Here is a 21185-nt window from a genome sequence, read left to right as displayed (position 1 = left end):
GACCCAACGAGTCCCTTTGATGAACACGAGAATCCCTTTGATTTTGGAAAATCTGATCTTTTGGGTTGAAGAAAACTCAATAAATATGTTTTCCAGCTGCGCCGATGATTCCAGTCGACACGCCGAGGTTCAATCTGTCAGATTAAACCTCCGTTACAAAGGTCAGCTGGGTTATGCATTCATATTCTCTATAATCTGTATTTTATATCCATCTATCTTATCTATCTTATCTATCTATCTATATGTGTATATATATCTCTCTCTTTCTCTCTCTATAGATGGATAGATTGATCTATATATCGATCGATAGATCGATCGATATATATATATATATATAGATAGATATGTATGTATCAAGTAGATGCAGTAAAAAGTGTACTATTTCCTCTGAATTGCAGCGTATAGAAATATATAAAGCAGCGAAAAATGTAGTTACTCAAGTGAAGTACAAGTACCTCAAAATATACTTGAGTGCTTGTACTTTCCACGCTTTGAAGACACGTTAACAAAAGTCAACGTGCAATGTCCTGGTGAGTGATGTTGTAGTGGTTGTGCTGGTAATGATGGTCTCTCTCTCTCCTCCCTTCCTCTCTTCTCCTCCCTTCCTCTCCTCCCTTCCTCTCCTCCCTTCCTCTCCTCCACACTTCAGGTGTGTTTGTTTTCTCACCTGCACGGCTTGTCTCTGCGCTGGCACCTGGACAGACGCACCGGAGACGTGCTGAGGAGCGTCGACAGAGGCACTTCCTCCATCAACAACCTGCTGAGGTCGGAGTTTCCTTCTTCTTGGTCACACACACACACACACACACACACACACACACACACACACACACACACACACACACACACACAGACGTTTAGTGGTAATCTCCTGGTTGTTTTCTGTCTCCAGCTACATCCTGTTCAGCATCCTTCCCACCGTCATCGACATCATCATTGCCATCATCTACTTCGTCTCATACTTCAGTGTCTGGTTTGGACTCATCGTTTTCACCTGCATGGTCCTCTACCTCAGTGAGTCAGAGTGTGTGTGTGTGTGTGTGTGTGTGTGTGTGTGTGTGTGTGTTTCCAACAGGAAGTGAGTTACTGCAGTCTGCCCCGTCTATTTTAACCTCAATATGAATCACTAATCATTAAGAAAAGTGGAATCTGAGCACACAGACGTGACATATAGACGTATTTTTAGGAGTCGGTGTGACTCAGGTGTTGTGTTATTGGGTTACTGTTTTGTGTAGTGTTTCAAAACCTTTACATAATGTAAAAAACATAAAAAGTCCTGTGTAAAACGTATGATATCTTGAAACAGCCTGCACCATCCTGATCACAGAGTGGAGGACGAAATACAGGCGAGAGATGAACGACCGAGACAACAACGCCAAGTCCAGAGCCGTGGACTCGCTGCTCAACTTTGAGACGGTAGATGGCGCTATATGTTTCCTATTCCTTTCCTGGAGTTATTAAAACGTCTGTAGAAACGTCTGACGAGCAAGATGTCACTGAGGAAGAGGTTGTGCGTCACAATGACGTCACCCATTGGTCTGTGTACTGACACTTTGAAGCAAAGGGTTTGCCATTTTGGCCGGCGCCATCTTGTTTTTCTGCAACCAGAGGAGACAAGAGAGAGTTGAACTAACTAATAAATCAACAGGGAAGTAGAGTCATTTATAGAGACTTCTATACAACCAGTGGAGTCGCCTCCTGGTGGTTAGGAGAGAGAATGCAGCTTTAACACATGAAGCATAGACTTCTATACAACCAGAGGAGTCGCCCCCTGGTGGTCAGGAGAGAGAATGCAAGTTTTAAGGCACTCAGCTGTGTGTCCCATGAAGTTGTACTTTATGGGACGTCCATTGTGATGTTCCAGTGTTTTCCCGATGTTTCTGGAAGGCTAAACACCTGGAATGTTTGCAGATGTTTAAGGATTTTATGTGTCTTCACAGGTAAAATATTACTGTGCTGAGGATTACGAAGTCCGCTGCTTTGAGCAAGCCATTTTGAAATATCAAGTAAGCTTGAAGAGTGACATCATACGGTCGGACAGCATTGTCTGAACCTGGCACGCTTCAGGTACAAAACCATGTGTTGTCTCTATTTCTTATTGTGTATCTTGTGTTTGTGCAGCAATGTGAGTGGAAGAGCTCGGCCTCCCTGGCTCTGCTGAATCAAACCCAGAACGTCATCATAGGATCAGGACTCCTGGCTGGATCTGTGCTGTGTGCCTACCTGGTCTCTGAGGGACAATTCCAGGTATCTGTGAAGCTGCATTCTCTCTCCTGACCACCAGGGGGCGACTCCTCTGGTTGTATAGAAGTCTATGCTTCATGTGTTAAAGCTGCATTCTCTCTCCTGACCACCAGGGGGCGACTCCTCTGGTTGTATAGAAGTCTATGCTTCATGTGTTAAAGCTGCATTCTCTCTCCTGACCACCAGGGGGCGACTCCTCTGGTTGTATAGAAGTCTACGCTTCATGTGTTGAAGCTGGTTTTACTATTGTTTTACGGCTGATTTCCAGTAAATCTTGATTTATAGAATATGTTCAGCAGATGTTTGTGTTTCCTCCCCCTCAGGTCGGAGACTACGTTCTGTTCGGCACCTACATCATCCAGCTGTACACGCCGCTCAACTGGTTCGGGACCTACTACAGGTGAGGAGCCGGGGGCCCCTGAAGGTCTTTTGTTCCTGTTCGGGCTCGGCTTAGAGGGCTGACTTTGAAACAACAATGATGTATTTAAAACAATTATGAATATTTTTTGTTGTTGTTGTGGTGTGTGTGTGTGTGTGTGTGTGTGTGTCTGCAGGCTGATCCAGAGTGCGTTTGTGGACATGGAGAACATGCTCACACTGCTGGCGGAGCAGAAAGAGGTGAGTCAGGAATAAAAGATGAATTATGTATTAAATGTACATTTTATTCTGTTCAGACTTTGTTCAAAATGTTTTATGACACAAACTATTTGGAATACAAATAGATTATTTATTATTATTATAGATTATTTGTATTTTATTTGCTTGTCCAATATCATTATTTGTCATAACATTGGGTAAATATAAAATTTAGGTTTGGCTGTTATTTTTTTTTAAATCAACACGAGAATAATCTACTATTGCAAATGCTGGAATAATAATTACAGATTAGCATTATCTGACATTAAATATATAGGATAGTGTGTGTGTATACATTTTTTTAATAAATACATTAATCATATATATATATATATATATATATATATATATATATATATATATATATATATATATATATATATATATATATATATATATATATATATTACACTAAAATATTTCTCTAGTTTTTCTGATCGCTCGGCTCAGAGAAACTCTCAGTCAGAGGTCGGCGGATTAGGAGATCAACAAGTGTTTGTCTGTGACTTTGTGTGTGTGTGTGTGTGTGTGTGTGTGTGTGTGTGGGTCCACATCCACAGAGTCTGCATGTATGTCTGTGTGTACGTCTGTCTTTGAGTGTGTGTGTGTGTGTGTTTCGGTGGGAAAAGGCGTCCTCCGGCTGCCCCACTAAAGGCTCCTGCATTCACTGGCCCTTGATATGCTAAACAGCCACATGAATGTGGACAAAAGCATTAAGAGCACCTTAAAAACACAGCGGCTCTTTTCTTTGGCTTGGGAAGCTGCGGGCGAGGGGAGTCAGGGAGTCAGGGCGGAGGAGGAAGAGGAGGAGGAGGAGGAGGAGGAGGAGGAGGAGGTCAGAAATGAGTAAGTGATCGGCCCCAAAAAAACAGTGCAATCAAACTTTGCTGGTAATATTTAGTAAAAAGCTGATGATTACGTCGCATTGTCTGCATGTAAGGGATGAAGATCTAAGGAAGCGAGGAGGTGAGGAAGGAGGGATTCATGAAGGAGGAGAGGAGGTAAAAAGTAGAATATGACAGGAGAAAGAAAGAAGAGGGAAATAATTATAGTATTACACTGTAAAAAACAACAACGTAAAAAAACGGGTTAAATGGCTCCCAAACAAAAAAATGAAGGTAAAAGATCTTCATTCAAATATTTATGGACGAGATCCATAAATGAATGGACATTTTAGTTCAGGTTTTGTAGTGAAACAATATTACTTTACTTTTTTCTGAATTTTTATGATCAAACACCTTCAGTAAAGGACCTACATGTAATTTAAGAAAGCAATAAAAAAAACTGTGTAAACTGTGCTGATAATTTTTTTCTATAAAAAATGTAATTTCCTATTAATTGTATCATACTTACAGTTGAGTTGTTAATTTACAGTAAAATGGCTTTGTATATAAAAAAAAAATACGCTAAAAATGTGGTTATTTTCCATAAAAATTCAGATTTTTTTACAGTGTAGCTTTATCGTGTAAAACGCATCTCACTTTCTCCTCCTCGCCGTCTCTTTTCTCTCATCTATCCTTCTTGTCTCCTTTCATCCTTCCCTATCTCCTCTTTCCTCCCTCTCCCCTCTTCCTTCTTCTTCATCTTGTGTTTCTTCCTCTCCTCCTCTTCAATAACAACAAAAAAATTAACCTCTGGTCCTCGTTTTATGACGTTATAAACAGCAGTTGACAGACATCTCAACCCCGCGTGCTTCCTCCAGAGCTTTCATCCGCATCACATGGTCTTCATCAAACCTTTTATCTGTGTTGATAAAAGAGAAAAGAACTCCATCTGCTGATGAAGGCCATGTGATGTGGATGAAAGCACCGGAACAAGTGAAGATTTATTTGACTGTTCTTCTGTTTTTGGCTTCTCGACTATTTTGGGAAACACATTAATCTTCCACGAATCTTATCGCTCCTGTTCCTTATCTCACTGACCCTGGTTTCTCCTCCTCTTCCTCCTCCTCCTCCTCCTCAGGTGCAGGATGCTGAGGATGCTCAGGCCTTGCGTCTCTCAGCGGGTCAGGTGGCGTTTCACAGAGTCTGCTTCAGCTACGTTCCCGGGTTTGTAGCCGACGACGGATCTGCTTCCACTTTTCCCGTTTGATCCGAGTCCGTTCCAATTTGCTCGCGACACAAAGAGCGAGGCCGGCAGAAAAACAGCTGTTTGCGTCCCGTAGCGCCATGTTGTTTTATCGTTAACTCTGTGTTTTCTTTGTTGCGTAAAACCTCCTAATCAAACCCTGAGTGTCAAAATCACGCATCTGAAAACAGTTAAACGAATAACACGATCGTGATCTGAAAAGATGTTTTTAGGGCGGAGGACATTTTGTTTTCAAACGTTTGTGCTTGATTTCTCTTAAAATCAAATAACTTTTCAAGAAGAAAAGACGCAAGACGAGAAGGGAGTTAGTTGTTGGACCTGATTGTTGCTTTTGTGTGTGTGTGTGTGTGTGTGTGTGTGTGTGTGTGTGTGTGTGTGCAGCACTGAGATTCTCAGGGACGTGTCCTTTACGGTGGAGGCGGGACAAACGGTCGCTTTGGTGAGTTGTCCTTTTGTTTACGTCTGTTGTCCATCAAATCCAATTGTCACTGTTACTAGATTTTCAAAATAAAATCTTTGTGTCACTTCCTGTATCTCCAGTGACGTTCATCAGCAACGTAAAACAAATACTACAGTAGAAATACTCTGCAAGTGAAAGTCATCCAACATTTTCAGTGAAAGTACAAAAGTACTCGCATCAAAATAAGTGTGTGTGTGTGTGTGTGTGTGTGTGTGTGTGTGTGTGTGTGTGTGTGTGTGTGTGTGTGTGTGTGTGTGTGTGTGTGTGTGTGTGTGTGTGTGTGTGTGTGTGTGTGTGTGTGCGCGCGCAGGTTGGTCCGTCTGGATCCGGGAAAAGCTCCATCCTGCGTCTGTTGTTCAGATTTTACGACTGTCAGAGTGGAAACATCCACATCGACGGGCAAGACATCACCAAGGTAAAGAGCTGTGGAGAGAGAAGCCGCCGAGCGCAAGAAAGCTGCATTCTCTCTCCTGACCACCAGGGGGCGACTCCTGTGGTTGTATAGAAGTCTATGCTTCATGTGTTAAAGCTGCATTCTCTCTCCTGACCACCAGGGGGCGACTCCTCTGGTTGTATAGAAGTACATGCCTTATGTAGTAAATTCTGGTCATTTAGAGTCAAACAGACCATAAAGCAGTGGACGCTTTAGGGGCGGGGCTACAAGGTGATTGACAGGTCTCTACCAGAGACCTCTCTCTCTCTCTCTCTCTCTCTCTCTCTCTCTCTCTCTCTCTCTCTCTCTCTCTCTCTCTCTCTCTCTCTCTCTCTATATGTATATATATATTGATGTAATAAAGTGTCACAACTCCTTTGAGTTGTGTTTTGTCTGACTTTCTATCTCCCCGATTCTGTCTATTTTCATTCTTTATTTCCTTCCTTCTCTCTCTACACACACACACACACACACACACACACACACACACACACACACACAGCTGGGCTGAGTGTGTGAGCTCCTGTCACGCTGTGAATAAATCATAGTAAAAGGCTTTTGAATATTGCAGCAACGTGTCCAGACGCCAGATGTGTGTGTGTGCGTGTGTGTGTCTGTCAAGATAACCCAAGTTATTGCCGTTGTAGCTCAAAAAATTCTGTTGATCGTAAAACAAAGGTCAATAAAAAGCACATATTTGTGTCATTACGGTCAGGTGGACGCGTCGAGGTTTACGAGGACGTCGGTGGATAATTATCCAGCAGGAGGAACGTTTCTAGTCAACACACACATGTGGTCGCCTCTTTAATCAGGATTCAGCGTTTGTTGTTCATCAGTCTCGCCCTTCTGCTTTTATTTTTTTAATGCCAGTAAGAACTATAAATATTTAGCGTCTGTCTATCCTCTTCCGCGCCTTGTAAGCGGCTCAGAGGGAGAGAGTTCTGGTGTCGGATGAAACCCAAAGAATCCGCTGGTTCCAACCAGTAACGCTCACAATCAGAGCTAATATTAGCTTCATTATGTTATTGGACTTTTTTTATTTTAGGCTGACTCACTTACAGTTTTACTATAATAATAAACAAATAAAAATGTTTTAAATAAAACAATAAAAAAAAAAATAAAAAAAAATAATAATAATAAAAAAATAATACAAAGTAATACCACCTAATAAAATAAATTATATATAAATAAATAAATTATATATATAAATTATAAAAAATAAAATGATACAAAAATATATATTAAATAAATAAATTTAAAAAAACTTTCGCCTAAAAAAACAAAACATGAAAAAGGGTTCTTTGGGTTCCCACAAATCCCTCCCTGGCAGACATTAACAATATGTTACATTAAATTTGATTTGTTTATGAATGCCCAAATCTCACGACCAATGGTATCAACCCAAAAATTGCTGCAACAACTTATGAGACATAATTGATGGACTGCCCTTCATTTACTTCCATCTAAATGTTCTGAGCCCTTATAGGTGCCTAAACAAAACAGCGTCTATCACATATGTTTGACAAGAAGACCTTTTATTAGCTGTATTCAAATGAATATTCACGTTCCCAGCTCACAAATGACCAAATCACAAACCAGATCAGTTTATGGCCAACAGGAACTTCCCCCTGACAAAAGGCGCCAATGCTCGTGTTGTTCAGAGAACAAAGCCGGTAAAGACAAAGGGAAGAAAACGGCAATAACTTTTAATGGCTTCATGAGCTGTGAGTTGTTTTTCATTCACAATGCAGGTGAAAACGAACAAACATAATTAAAACTACTACTAAACACCGGCGGTAAGTCCCTGAAACAAATAATCAGAGCTAAATAGATGCCAGAGGTGTTTGTGATCAATAAATAGAGAGAAACTGGATCCAACGATCGGTCGTGAAGGTCCTGTTACAGAACGAGGGTGAGGGAGGACGAGGAAGATGTTGCGCTTCGGGGGTTTGATGCCAGCAGTTTTTACACACCATCTGCTTCACCTTCCTGTTGACCCTTCATTTAAATGTCACGCGCTTCATGTGTTGCTCCATAAATTCTTTTTTTAACGCGTCACTAGAGCTCATTGCTCATCGGCCAGTAAAAATAAATAAAAAAGAATTAACTATGCACACCTGCTCATGAGTCCAGGGACATCTTTAAAGGAACAGTCTGGCACCTTTAGGGACATTCATTTGCAGAAATGTAATATGCATAACTATGTTTTCACTACTATATAATGGCATGAAACTAAGAATCGTTATGTTTTCGTTGGCTTAGAAAAAGCACTTAATGTCTAGAAGTCCTGGAGACCATGCGGCTTTTGGTTTGATACTGAATCTACCTGAAATAAGATCTGTACGTTTAACAGATTATAACGCTTTTCATATCTTAAATAATGTGGTTGCAACGAGTGGATAAATTAGACATGCAACCGTTTGTTCATGGCCGAACGTTAGCTCTTTAAAAATAACGTAAAAGAGAACTTCTTCTGTGAACATTATCTTGCTGAAAAACCAAAAAGTTAATATTATAAACAGATATATTACCTATATTACCTATTTTCTGTAATAATCCCAATTCCAATGAAAAAAACACCCAATGTGAAGATAAAGCTTGAGTCAGCACGTGATTAGCCTAGCTTAGCTTAGCATAACGACTGCAATCGGGGGGGAAACCGCTAAACAAGCTTTTTGTGTTTATATGAAACAAACTAGATTCAAAGAGTTGAAATGTTTTAAACTCTGGACAGTCAAGCTGTTGTTTTTTTGACATTTTGCTAAGCTGAGCTAAGCTAACACTTTCATCGAGTTTCATATTTAACATCAATCTTCTTTGTCTAACTCTCGGCAAGAAAGCAAATAAACATATATGTCCTAATTTAGAAGTAGAATCAGTCTGGTAGAAGTTTACTTTTTGCACTGAAACAAAAAAAAATCAATTTATTTCATGCAGTTTGAAAAAAATCAAGTTTTTCTTCCAACATGTGGTTGAGCGCTCACCCCTCAGGGATGCCGAGTGTTGCTTCTTCAACTGAGCGTTGCATTTTCTTTCATCCACTACGGATTGAAATGTTAACCAATTACTTTTATTGCGATGACAAAAGGCTCTGCGATGAGTTAGCTTGTTTTTATGGATGAGTCTGAGTTCCAGCTGAATCTGGGAATAGTTCCGCTTGTTGCAAACAGCTGCTTCTAGATCAGAGGAGATTTTCTTCACGGCTGTTTTAAAGGAAAGGTTTAGATTTTTACCAAAAAGGTCTTAATGCGTTCCTCACGTTGCCATATGTGCTGCATTTAGAGAGTTATGAATCACTGTTATGATGCCTCCTCTTCCCCAAGCTGGCCATGGAATGATCCTCTTGCTACCACACTAACGAAAAGGGGAGAAGCGGCAAAGTCCTGTGCAAAATTTGCATTTAGCTGAAAGCTAAAAATGAGGTAGTTTGCGTGAGCCATGTCTTTAATCTATCACAATGTTCAAGTTATTTCAATACGTCTGTTCATGTGATTTGTGAGCGTTTAAAATGATTCGAAAAAGTCTTCAAACTAAGTAAAACTTCACAATAACTCAACAACACTTTTCAAGAGAGAAAAGTAGACTCATTTTCTCATAGACTTCTACACAACCTGAGGGGTTGCCCCCGGTCAGGAGAGAGAATGTAGCTTTAAAACATGAAGCATAGACTTCTATACAACTAGAGGAGTCACCCCCTGGTGATCAGGAGAGAGAATGTAGCTTTAAAACATGAAGCATAGACTTCTATACAACCAGAGGAGTCACCCCCTGGTGGTCAGGAGAGAGAATGCAGCTTTTACACATGAAGGATAGACAACCAGAGGAGTCGCCCCCTGGTGATCAGGAGAGAGAATGCAGCTTTAACCCATGAAGTATAGACTTCTATACAACCAGAGGAGTCACCCCATGGTGGTCAGGAGAGAGAATGCAGCTTTAAAACATGAAGCATAGACTTCTATACAACCAGAGGAGTCGCCCCATGGTGGTCAGGAGAGAGAATGCAGCTTTAAAACATGAAGCATAGACTTCTATACAACCAGAGGAGTCGCCCCATGGTGGTCAGGAGAGAGAATGCAGCTTTAAAACATGAAGCATAGACTTCTATACAACCACAGGAGTCGCCCCCCTGGTCAGTAGACATAATGCAGCTTTAAGACATGAAAAATAGACTTCTATACAACCAGAAGAGTCGCCCTGTTGAGAGTAGAGAGAATGCCATTTTAAAACCCTTTGGCTTCACTCGGCAGAACCGGAGGTCGCTGTCTGGTCAATATATTCATACTTGTTGTTGTTTTGTAGTTCTTTACGTACACCCAAGGCTCTTGAGACGTCTGGGGCTTGTTGTTCTCCGGCCGCCGATCAGCCGCTCTGCTTGTCCTCGCACATGGCCGCCACATGTGCTTGAACCGTGTGACGAGTCCGTCTCCGCCGGCCCCGACACCGCAGGCCGGTGGTCGCTCACTGAGCGCCGGTGTGAGTCATCTGTGCGCTCTCCAAGGGCGTCCTCCAGGTTTTCCTTTGTTGTATTTTGGTATTTTGTATTCTAAGGCATGTAAACAGCCGGTTTTTATTTAGCTTAGTTCCTCTTCCTGTCCAGCGAGATGTTGGCGACCACCGCTCATCGCGTCATGATGTCATTCGGTGACACACCGTCCTGTTTGTCAGCACATCAAAGCAATTGGAGAAACTTTCATCAATAACTTTGAGCAGAATTGTCAGAGCGGGACGGAGAGTCGCTCCAGATCCAGGTTTGAAAAATAAGGAATTGTTGGGTTTGCTTTGCGCGAAAGACTGGAAACGAGGTGACGCTGCTATCCCGGCTGTCCCGAGGTTCACAACATCTGCCGATTAGCATCTTGGGTCCATGTTCACAGCTGTTGCGGCAAAGCCGCTGATCTCAACTTCCGAAAGGTGCGGCGACCTGAGGGTTCAGTCGCTTGCTGTTGGAGCACAGCGGCTCCTCAGAGCTCACTAAAACACGAGCTACGAGGAGTAAAAGTGACGGACTATTTCTTGATTCCCTGCAGTCCTTTGACTAATAAGTGTCGTCAATTTGTGTCATTCGTCCCGGTTTTTAAAGGTGAATGCAGGACTCAATTTTGGACTGAGGACAGATGTTTAAAACTAAATATCTGGCCAGATCTTGAACTAAATATCCAGCCAACATGTCCTTCTTTCTACTGCACGTCGTCTTTATATTTGCTTCTAGAAAGCAGGTTGGGTATGTTGTAGAAAACAGATGTAGTCATTATTGTGTTGTGTGTGAGGACAGCTGCCTCTTTCTAATATTTTGTCTTTTGTTCGACTGTTGATGTCTCAATGAAAAACATGAAAAGCATTTTTTTTTCTTCTTTCCTTTCCCCTCTCCATCTGTGCGTTTCTCTCTCTCCGACTGTCGGGTGTTGGATCTCTGTCGGCACGTCCGGATCAGAAACATGTGCCGTGTTGTTCTTCACTGGAATAAATACCAAAAAGTAAACGGCAACAATCAAATTAGGGGGAAAGCGAGTGATTAGCAGCCAAGCGCCAGGGCTGGCGCAGGAAATGGAATTTGTATTGTTGAGTCTACGGAGGAGAGCTTTTCCACAGGAAGCGCTGCTCTCTGGCCCGAGAGTCACCGAAAAACCGGAAATTATTTCTAGAGGGATCAAGAGCCAGATTTATGAAATGATGAGAAGCTTCTTCTTAAATTAGGGGAACCGAGCTGATCGGACCAAGCTGGACCCTTCCAGTCTGGACCATCTGGAGACGTCACTGCGTTTTCATCTGCAAACAAAGCCAGCAAACAAAAGTTTTGTCTTGCACAATATTTTATTTAGTTGCTCCCGATTTCACTAGTTTGCCGGAGCTTCACTCATCCTGTTACCTGATACTTTTTTCCTTCAAAATTTTAGCATGCTGCTTTAACACATGAAGCCTAGACCTCTATACAACCAGAGGAGTCGCCCCCTGATGGTCAGGAGAGAGAATGCAGCTTTAACACATGAAGCATAGACTTCTATACAACCAGAGGAGTCGCCCCCTGGTGGTCAGGAGAGAGAATGCAGCTTTAACACATGAAGCATAGACTTCTATACAACCAGAGGAGTCGCCCCCTGCTGGTCAGGAGAGAGAATGCAGCTTTAACACATGAAGCATAGACTCCTATACAACCAGAGGAGTCGCCCCCTGCTGGTCAGGAGAGAGAATGCAGCTTTAACACATGAAGCATAGACTTCTATACAACCAGAGGAGTTGCCCCCTGCTAGTCAGGAGAGAGAATGCAGCATTTAAGACACTTCCACATCCGTTTCACTTCGGCAGAAACGGAGGTTGCCGCTTGGATGTCAATGACCAGGAACTGTGTTTTTTAAGTACTTAAAAGGCTCGGCTGACTCTGCGTGGACATGTTTGACATATCGGCGTGGGTTTAGTCCTCGTGCTCCAGTGTGTGCATGATTAAACAATAAGCAAGAACACGGGGCCGTGCAACTGAAATCCGATGTGGGGAAGTGAAGAGAAGGTGAAGTCTGACTGAAGAGACGGGGACAGAAACTGGTTCAGGACGTCTGTGACCCCGGGCAGCATGCATTATATAGTGTAGGATGAATTAAGCCATGCAACATTCATACAGACGTATGCTGTGTGTATGTGTGCGAGGGAGAATAACCCGCCCGTTACAACGCGGCCCATGTAGCGAACGTGAAGTAAAGGCTGGACGCTTAATTGAAAGAGTCTTCTTTCAATGCTCACTGTCCCCGTTCCTGTGTCCCGAGGTGCGTCAGTCCTCGCTGAGGTCGCACATCGGCGTGGTTCCCCAGGACACGGTGCTCTTCAACGACACCATCGGCAACAACATCCGCTACAGCCGCGTGACGGCCGGCGACCGGGAGGTGGAGAGAGCCGCCGTGGCGGCCGACATACACGCCAGGATTCTGGAGCTGCCTCAGGGTCAGGCCGGAGTGTGTGTGTGTGTGTGTGTGTGTGTTTGTGTGAGTGTTGGTGTGTGTGTTGGTGATATGAAGACGACCGTGTTTTGTCCCGTCAGGTTATGACACGCAGGTCGGGGAGCGAGGACTGAAGCTCAGCGGCGGGGAGAAGCAGAGAGTGGCCATCGCTCGAACCATCCTGAAGGATCCTGGGATCATCCTGCTGGACGAGGTGGGTCACAACACGTATTTTAACACTCTTTTAGACACACCAGTGGCATTACTCCCACTCTGGCCGTCCTGAATATTTATTAAATAGCAATTTTTAAAGGATTTTTGAATGGATGGTAATTTAAAATATATATATTTTCTAATCTCACGTACCCCTGCAGTGCCTTCACGTAACCCCATGTGAGGACCACTGCACTAATCTATGAGAGAAAGTCATTTGACAGGTGTAAAAGTCTTGTTGCGAAAAGCACCACTATTAATTGTGTGTATGTTTTTTTTGGGAAAGACTTCTTTCAGCATTATGAAAACATTAAAAGATAAATAACCGACAAAAAAAACCTTATTGGCTGAGAGCGAAACCAAGAATTCGTCGAGTAGTCGACTAAGAAGCCGAAGTCACACACTTTCCTGTGTAGTTTGTACAAACACGAGCAGTTAAGAAAGGATATCAACAACAGGACAAACGGCAAAACCCCACATGCAAATCCAGAAATATCTCGAGAACTTTCTAAGTTCTTGGTACCTTTTTGAGTTCTTTCATGTTCTGCCTTGAGGTAGTTCAGCTGGTTGCAACCATAGACGTTCTTACGCCGATGTACTGTGTTGGTTCCACCAGGCCACGTCTTCACTGGACACCCAGACCGAGAGGAACATCCAGGCCTCGCTGGCCGAGGTCTGTGCCAACAGGACGACCATCGTGGTCGCACACAGGTGACGATGACAACAGTAACGTGACGGTGTTGAGCAGGTGATCTTCATCACCCTGAGCAGACCATTCATTTAGCATGTTAGCATTTGCGAAATGCTAATTTGGAGAGGCGTCGCCTAAAGTCTTTACAACTCATCCTCAGGGGGACATGAGTTGATAAACCACATTGTAGGGCAATCCATCCAGTGGTTGTTGAGACATTAACACTGAAGATATGAAGAATTTCCAAAATCGAGATTCAATTTTTCAGCTTTAAAGTCATATTTTCTCTTTACACTTTTGCCTTATGACAATGGTGCCTCATTATATAATGTCGTATGTAACTCATGGGTATGTATCTGATATGCAAGTGCCTTTAAAATGTGAATTTAGGAAATTATGGAAAATCAAGAAAATTACCTCGTGGTCCAGAGGGTTAAAAGAAAAACCACAGATATCAGCCTCATGGGGGCGCTAAAGGACAAGTTAGCAGATCGGTAAAGTCAGTGGGACGCACCCTCTGGGGATCATGAATACCATTAATTACCAACTTTTTAGAACGATCAGAAACGCACCGCAAATATACATAAAAGGTCCGACAGCGGTCTGTTGCATTGTGAAGAATTAAAGCTGTCATACACGACCGATAACTGAAAAGAAGCAGGAAGAAATGAATCTAATGTGAGTAAGAGAGAGATGAAAGGAAACGGACAGGTGATGGAAGCGGTGAAAGGAAAACGGGATTAGAGCGGACACAAAAGGAGGGATGGAGAGATTAAGGGAAAAGCTGATTGGAGGATATGAGGTGACGCGCGATGACAGGTCGACAAAAGTAAAAGCAACAGATGTCGGGTTATTCATCAGTCTGAGTGAGTTAGAAAAAGACTTGAAAGGCCCCCGGACTCTCGTGCTGCTGATTCCTGCCTCGGGTTTCATCATGTCCTCTGCGGTCCGGTGCACAGGGGTTATCTTTTGTTCATTAACGTTATTAAAACATGGTTTCTTTTGTACGGAAGAAGGCTGCTCGAAGTGGGTTTAAAAAGCTAAAAGCTAAAAGCGCCACCACAACAAATGAAAAAACAATTTGAAAACAACATTTTGTGAAACAGATTTCTGAATTCCTGTAAAACAGGAATTCATTGAGCTGTATTTAGTGCTTCATGTTGACCTTTGTGGCTTTAAGAAACAGTCCTAAAATTAAAAATATATATATATATATTTATCACAGCTCAAATCTATGGAAGGCCGTTTCCGGTACAAAAAAAAAGAGATAATAAAGTTGAAATTATGAGATAAAAGTCATAATGAGATTTTAAAAAAAATCCTAATTATGAGATAATAAAGTCATAATTATGAGATAGAAAGTCATAATTATGAGATAATAAAGTTGAAATTGTAAGATTAAGTCATAATTATGAGATAAAAAATCATAAATATGAGATAAAAAGTCATAATTATGAGATAGAAAGTCATAATTATGAGATACAAAATCATAATTGTGATATAATAAAGTCTAAATTATGAGATAAAAAGTCATGAAGCCACTGAAGCATATGCGCAGTTACTATTTCATAATTTCCACTTTATTGTCTCATAATTATGACTTATTTTTCGTGTTGGAAATGGGCTTCCATACGATCCTGACTAAAAACACATTTTTAGACATTTTAGTTCATCGGTTGCAAAAGAGTTTGACGTTTGCTTACATTTAACTGAAATAGTCTCACATGCGGCTTCATTTGATCTCAATAAACGTTGCTCCAGGTTACAGCTGAACTTACAGAAAAATGTAAATATACTTAAAATATGAAGCAATGTGCAACGTAATAATAATACAAATACTCACCTGTGAATAGAAGTGACCCCAGCTGAGCCGTCTGAGCTCCTCTTTATTGTTATGTTGTATTAATCGTCTCTCTTTTTTTAAAATGACTTGTCTGGTGCTCATCGTGATCTCACGTCGGCCTGCGACTCGGTGAATCAGTCGATCCTCCGGCTTCTTAATCTTTCAGCAGCAGCAGATGGAGTCTGCTCTCAGGATCAGGAATGTGTATTGACTGTATCGGCTCGGCCTTAAATGAAATGAAAACACAACGTTGAGCTGGAATTTCTCTTTTAATCATCTTCAGTTATTGGATGGAGCGAATTATTCATAGTCGGCTGGTGCAAGTCTGGATGGTAACACTTACATGAGTCGTTTTACAAATATTTCCTTTTCCTAATACGGCACATTCTTTGACTTTGATTGATTCCTGCACTCGCCCCCTAAAAATTACTTTGTCTTAAAAAAATGCAAAATGGAGTTTTGAAAACAATAACCAGAGTGTGTTGATGGATATCCTGTTTCGAGTTAAAACATTTTTTATGAGCTTAACTTTGCGCTACAACAGCATCTGTATGAAAGGCCTTTTAACAGCAGACATTTTGACTTTCTGACATTTTGAAACCAGCCCAGTCTCACTAATATAGATAAATATATAATATAATAATATATTAATGTATAAATGACACGAACATGTGTCATGTAGCCGGCAATATCCACGCCGTTCAAGCTTTTGACGTGTCAATACGTCTTCTTGTCTGTACTGACTGCGATGTGAACTAATACTAATGAGGCACGTAGAATAAAAAGTGAGAGATTAATTATGGAGGTCGAGTGTCCCAAAAAGTTGAGTTATCTTCAGGATGTTCGTGTTGGTTTTCTGCGCTTATGCTACGCTGACTTCGGTAAACATACTTAACTTTTAGCCCAACCAGAAAGTTTTTTAAAACCAACTGAGTGGGTTTATGGCGAAACAAATGGCGCGTGAAAAGCTTAAAATATATTTTTTTAAATGCTAAAATGGCGTTCAGTTTATATGAGAAGAGCTTGGAAACACACGTGTTACTAACGACACTGACAAAGGGCTTTGTTCCATCCGCACAATACCAGCGCCCCCAAGAACTAAAGCAGCTATTCAGACGTTGTGTCACCGCTGTAGCAAGCTAGCGCTCCTGCTAGCTCCCTGCTATAGCAAGCTAGCGCTTCCGCTAGCTCCCCACTAGCTGCTGCTGCTAGTGCTCGCGTCCACGCTCGACGAGTCAGCGCTGGTCCCGCTGCCTTCGGTAGTTGTCGGAGAGCTAGCAGGGAGCTAGCAACAGGGCTAGCTGGCTACAGCGGGGAGCTAGCGGTGACACCTACCGACGGTACTAACGGCTTATAACTCAACTTTTACGGTACATCTGAATGCAAATCAGCCGTCTTTAATGTCATTCAGATCCTACGATCGCTCCTTTCCGGCAATGACTTGTAAAATATGTATATTTATAGACCGAAAGGCTGAAAAACATTGTATTCACTTCCTGTTGTGCACCTCCCTGGTATTATGTAGAGGATGGGTTTGTGTCATGGACATTCACGTCCGGCATGGAAAGATGGATAACACAAGTTGAAGTGATCTTCATCCCTGGCTGCATCCCAGGAGGATGAAGAGGAGGAGGAGGAGATGCGCAGTATAAAGTTGAGCATAACCTTAAAACCAGGGCAGGGACGACTGACCGTACACCGCCTGCCCGCCTGCGCCGTTTCCTCCCAGGCTCTGAATGAGCGGGATAAAAAAACCTTTGACGTCTGCAGTCTCCGGGGAGAGATATTTCTACCTTTGACCGAGGTTTTCCATCAAATATTGAAGGTGTGGACGTCCAAAGATAGCCGCGATGAGACGGAAGCAGAGTGGTGGCTCTGCTGAAGCTTGAAGTGACGCTCAGCCGTTTGGAGAGGCATGAGCTCGACGCTTTGCAGGAGCAGTTTATTTAGTGTTGTCCTGCTCCGATCTGATCAGTCTGAGAACAAACTCACGGAGGGAAAAGAGATGTTTAGTCACATCGCAGCGTGACGAAGACTCCACAGGTGAAGACATTAACTCATAGACGTCACCATGAAACTACACCAGCTCACAAAGAGGATTTATTGTAGCACAAGTTTTATGAAATGCTATGTTCAATATGCAAATGAGGGGTGAATTTAGGAGGAATCTACAGACGCAAGCAGAGAAAGTAGTGAAATAAACACCTGCATGTTTTCTGTCCTGGAGTCTGAAAGATGACATGGTACGGAAGCAAAATAGCGCCAAAATCTCCAAAATAACCAAGGCATAAAAACTTTATTTTTCACCCCGTAGCGGAAGAAAAAACACACAATTTTCACATCCACAGACTTTAGGTCGCAATACAAAGTCGAGTCCGGAGCTGAGAGTCTTTAATCAGACTCTCCGGTCATAAATATTAACTTTAATAATTTACAGACAGGTTCATACGGAGTTCTCCAACCCAGAGTAACATACTCAGCTGTGTGCGTGTGTGCGTGTGTGTGTGTGTCGGTTTGTGGTTACTCAGGAATGACTGTACTTGTGTTTTGCTTTCATTTGACAGCTGAACATATTTAACATCTAACCGCGTTACGACTCTTTCAGCAGCGAGGAGTCTGTTTCCTCGTTTCCTCGTCTTATCCTCCTCCCTCTCGACCTGAAGAACCACATTTTAGTCCGTTAGCCTCCTTTTTCGGCTCGTTGTAAAGACGCCAGACAGCTTTTACGCGCGTCTTAAAGGAGTATTTTGTGTTTGTAGCGCTGGCCGTTAAATAAACTCTTTAATATATCGCAATAACACCGTAATTCGTAGATACTCCGAGAAACTAGTTTGTATGTTATGCAGCAGATTTAAACCCAAAACAACGGTCTTTTCCTTCACCTTACCGAGTAGTTTTGATGTCTGACGGCTGTTTTTTGGAAAATGAGAACATAAAAACAAGCTGAAATTGAAGAAATGTACGAAAAATCTCAACAGGATACGTTGCTTTGATTCATAGAAATCACACCAAAAAATTGTGAAGTTTAAAGACACAGGACTTTCACCCAGGAGACCTTTGTTGGTGGCAAACAATAACGTGAGGAATTTAAAAAGAGTAACTGTGTGTGTGTGGGGGTGTGTGGGGGTGTGTGTGTGTGTGTTGCAGGTTGTCCACCATCGTCGGAGCGAACCAGATCCTGGTGGTTCACAACGGGCAGATAGCAGAGAGCGGAAGGTACGGTTGGGTTTTTGGCGACGTCTTTAGGACATTTTGAACAGCCACTGACGCGTTTCTGTGTGTGTGTGTGTGTGTGTGTGTGTGTGAGACACACCTGAATGATTGTGTGTGTGTGTCCTAAGTGCTTCCAAATTTGTTATCTGTAGATCAAAAGCTCAGAGTGTGTTTTGTGTGTGTGTGTATGTGACCCTTAAACCTCTCTGGTGTCTCTATCAGCCCCAGAGGCTGATGGACAACATCTCACACACACACACACACACACACACACACACACACACACACACACACACACACACACACACACACACACACACACACACACACACACGCGATGGAACTGCCACTTAACTGCTGATGCGTACAGTCCTTTGATATAGGAGCTGGTAATGAAGACTTCCTTTCTCACACACACACACACACACACACACACACACACACACACACACACACACAAACACAAACACACACACACACACTCTAATACGTAAATTCAGTTGCGGATGAGCGTATTGACCCTCGTAATCGATACAAGCGCCCTGATGAGACGAGTGGGTCGCGTCTGGCTGTGGTGGAGGGTAAACACCTGCAGGGACTTTGTTTGCAGGTTCAAAGCATTCATCTTCTGATCGACGCTGTGATGTGTAAACACAACACCCCCCCCCCCCCCCCCCCATTCAGCCTCCGGTGTCTGAAGTACACACAAGTTGTGCCACAAAGTGTGGGAGTGGATCAGGACTCGTGAGACAGGAAGAGGCAGGGAAAAGTCGGACATTTTCTTTTTTTCTTTTTAATTTTGCCCTGCTGGCTTTTTATTTAACAGTCACTAAATGAGCTGCTACTGGCATTAGCAACAAGTCCTCTACCTAAACCACAGAATATAAAATATCAACTCCCAAAACGACACACATGACCGTGAGCTGGGAAACGCTCGCAGTTTTAGAGACGAGGTTAACGTTGAGAATGAGAACTGAAACAAAATGACTGTGTTTGTTGTTTTCTTTTACTTGGTTTGTTGTTTCTTTTCTTAAACAAGTTGGTTTCACAGCGGCCTCCTGGAAGAAAGTCTTTTTATTTGTTTAATTCATTTATCCACCCAGACATCCCTCTTTGCATTGTGGGTAATGTATGATCCCTCTTGCATGCGTTTTGCTTTTTTTGTGTGCCAATAGTGTGGGACAGCATTGCTTCATCAGTGGACTCTTTTAAGACAAGATGAACCTTAACGTTGTGTTTTTTCTCTTCTTCTTTTCTTTTTCCTTTTCCTTTCTTTCGTCTTTCCTTGACCTCTTGACCTCCGCCTTTCTGTGTCCATGTTTCTCTTCATTTCTCTTCCTCTTCATCAATCTGTTCTCACTCTTTCTTCGTCTATTTCCCGCTCACTTTGTCCCGTATCCTCATTTCTGACCCTCTCTCTCTCTCTCTCTCTCTCTCCGTCTGGAAGTCCAGACAGTGACACACTTGTGGTTTTTACTAATTCATAGTAAAGTTCGTCGAAGTCTGCAGGAGGATTTCGTAGCGCTCAACTTTGTTTTTAAAGCCGCTCTGGTGTCACAAGACATTACGAGTGACCACCGTCTCCTCTGCCTGCTCAAGAAAGCTCAAAGACTCAATGTCCTTTTTTGTGTTAGATAACAAAATAATAACACAAAAAAACATGTCGCAGATGGCGTAACGTCTCGTACAAATTGTATTCACGAATGTAAATTTGTTACACGTAGCGCTGAGTCTCCCCCATTGTTTTTTTAAAAGGTTAGAGACACGGTGTTAAATTTACAATTACATTTACAATAGAATATCAAATTTAAATAAAGTGCACAGACAGACAACATGACAGTAGTTTGAACGTCATAAACGTCAGTGTGACTTCCCTCTCGAGCGTCTGTATTCACATTTAAAATGTGTGTCTTAGAAAATGTGATTGGAAAAAACAGATTTATGTAATATAAGTATTTCAATTTACCGACCCTCTTTCTTTCTTTCTTTCTTTCTTTCTTTCTCATCCCGTCTTCCCTGTTGTTCAGACACGAGGAGCTGCTGGTCCGGGGAGGTCTGTACGCAGCCATGTGGACCAAACAGCAGGAAAGTCAGGACACGCAAACAGAAACGCAGTCGAACGATCAGACTCCAGGCTCTTGACTTTAAACTGAGCACAAAGTGTTTTATTAAAATGTATTCAGGAAACAACACACATTTTTGTTTGCTTGCAGATGCAAAACATCAGACATGACAAAGTCGCAGCCGTTGTTAGACGATGACATAGAAACTGAGCTGTTGGCAGCAGCTGTTTTTTTGCTATTTTTAACTTTCTCTTACTGGTTTTCACACGGTGGACTCAGTGTGCCACGTCAGGGTCAACTACTGTAAGATGGTCATATTGATTTTGTAGTGTTATAACAATAACACCAATAAATGAGTGTTTTTTAGGCAATATT

General features: G+C 42.3%; 1 protein-coding gene across 1 annotated transcript in view; it reads left to right on the top strand.

Annotated features, from left to right (window-relative positions):
• abcb6b (ATP binding cassette subfamily B member 6 (LAN blood group) b) overlaps positions 1-20929 on the top strand; it is a 24285-nt gene extending 3356 nt beyond the window's left edge. The window contains exons 4-18 of the mRNA XM_068573073.1: positions 650-765; positions 893-1014; positions 1307-1416; positions 1941-2006; positions 2122-2247; positions 2568-2644; positions 2799-2862; positions 4843-4928; positions 5350-5407; positions 5739-5843; positions 12617-12791; positions 12889-13001; positions 13617-13711; positions 18682-18750; positions 20775-20929. Of these exons, the coding sequence (XP_068429174.1) occupies positions 650-765; positions 893-1014; positions 1307-1416; positions 1941-2006; positions 2122-2247; positions 2568-2644; positions 2799-2862; positions 4843-4928; positions 5350-5407; positions 5739-5843; positions 12617-12791; positions 12889-13001; positions 13617-13711; positions 18682-18750; positions 20775-20889 (1497 nt within the window). The 3' untranslated portion in view covers positions 20890-20929. The remainder of the gene's footprint in view (positions 1-649; positions 766-892; positions 1015-1306; positions 1417-1940; positions 2007-2121; positions 2248-2567; positions 2645-2798; positions 2863-4842; positions 4929-5349; positions 5408-5738; positions 5844-12616; positions 12792-12888; positions 13002-13616; positions 13712-18681; positions 18751-20774) is intronic.
• The last annotated feature ends 256 nt before the right edge of the window (positions 20930-21185 follow it).

Source organism: Clinocottus analis, unplaced genomic scaffold (assembly GCF_023055335.1).
Source record: "Clinocottus analis isolate CAN_PGR_092001 unplaced genomic scaffold, fCliAna1.0.p SCAF_12, whole genome shotgun sequence".
NCBI classification, from domain to species: Eukaryota; Metazoa; Chordata; class Actinopteri; order Perciformes; family Cottidae; genus Clinocottus; species Clinocottus analis.
This window is presented reverse-complemented; position numbering and strand designations above follow the sequence as displayed.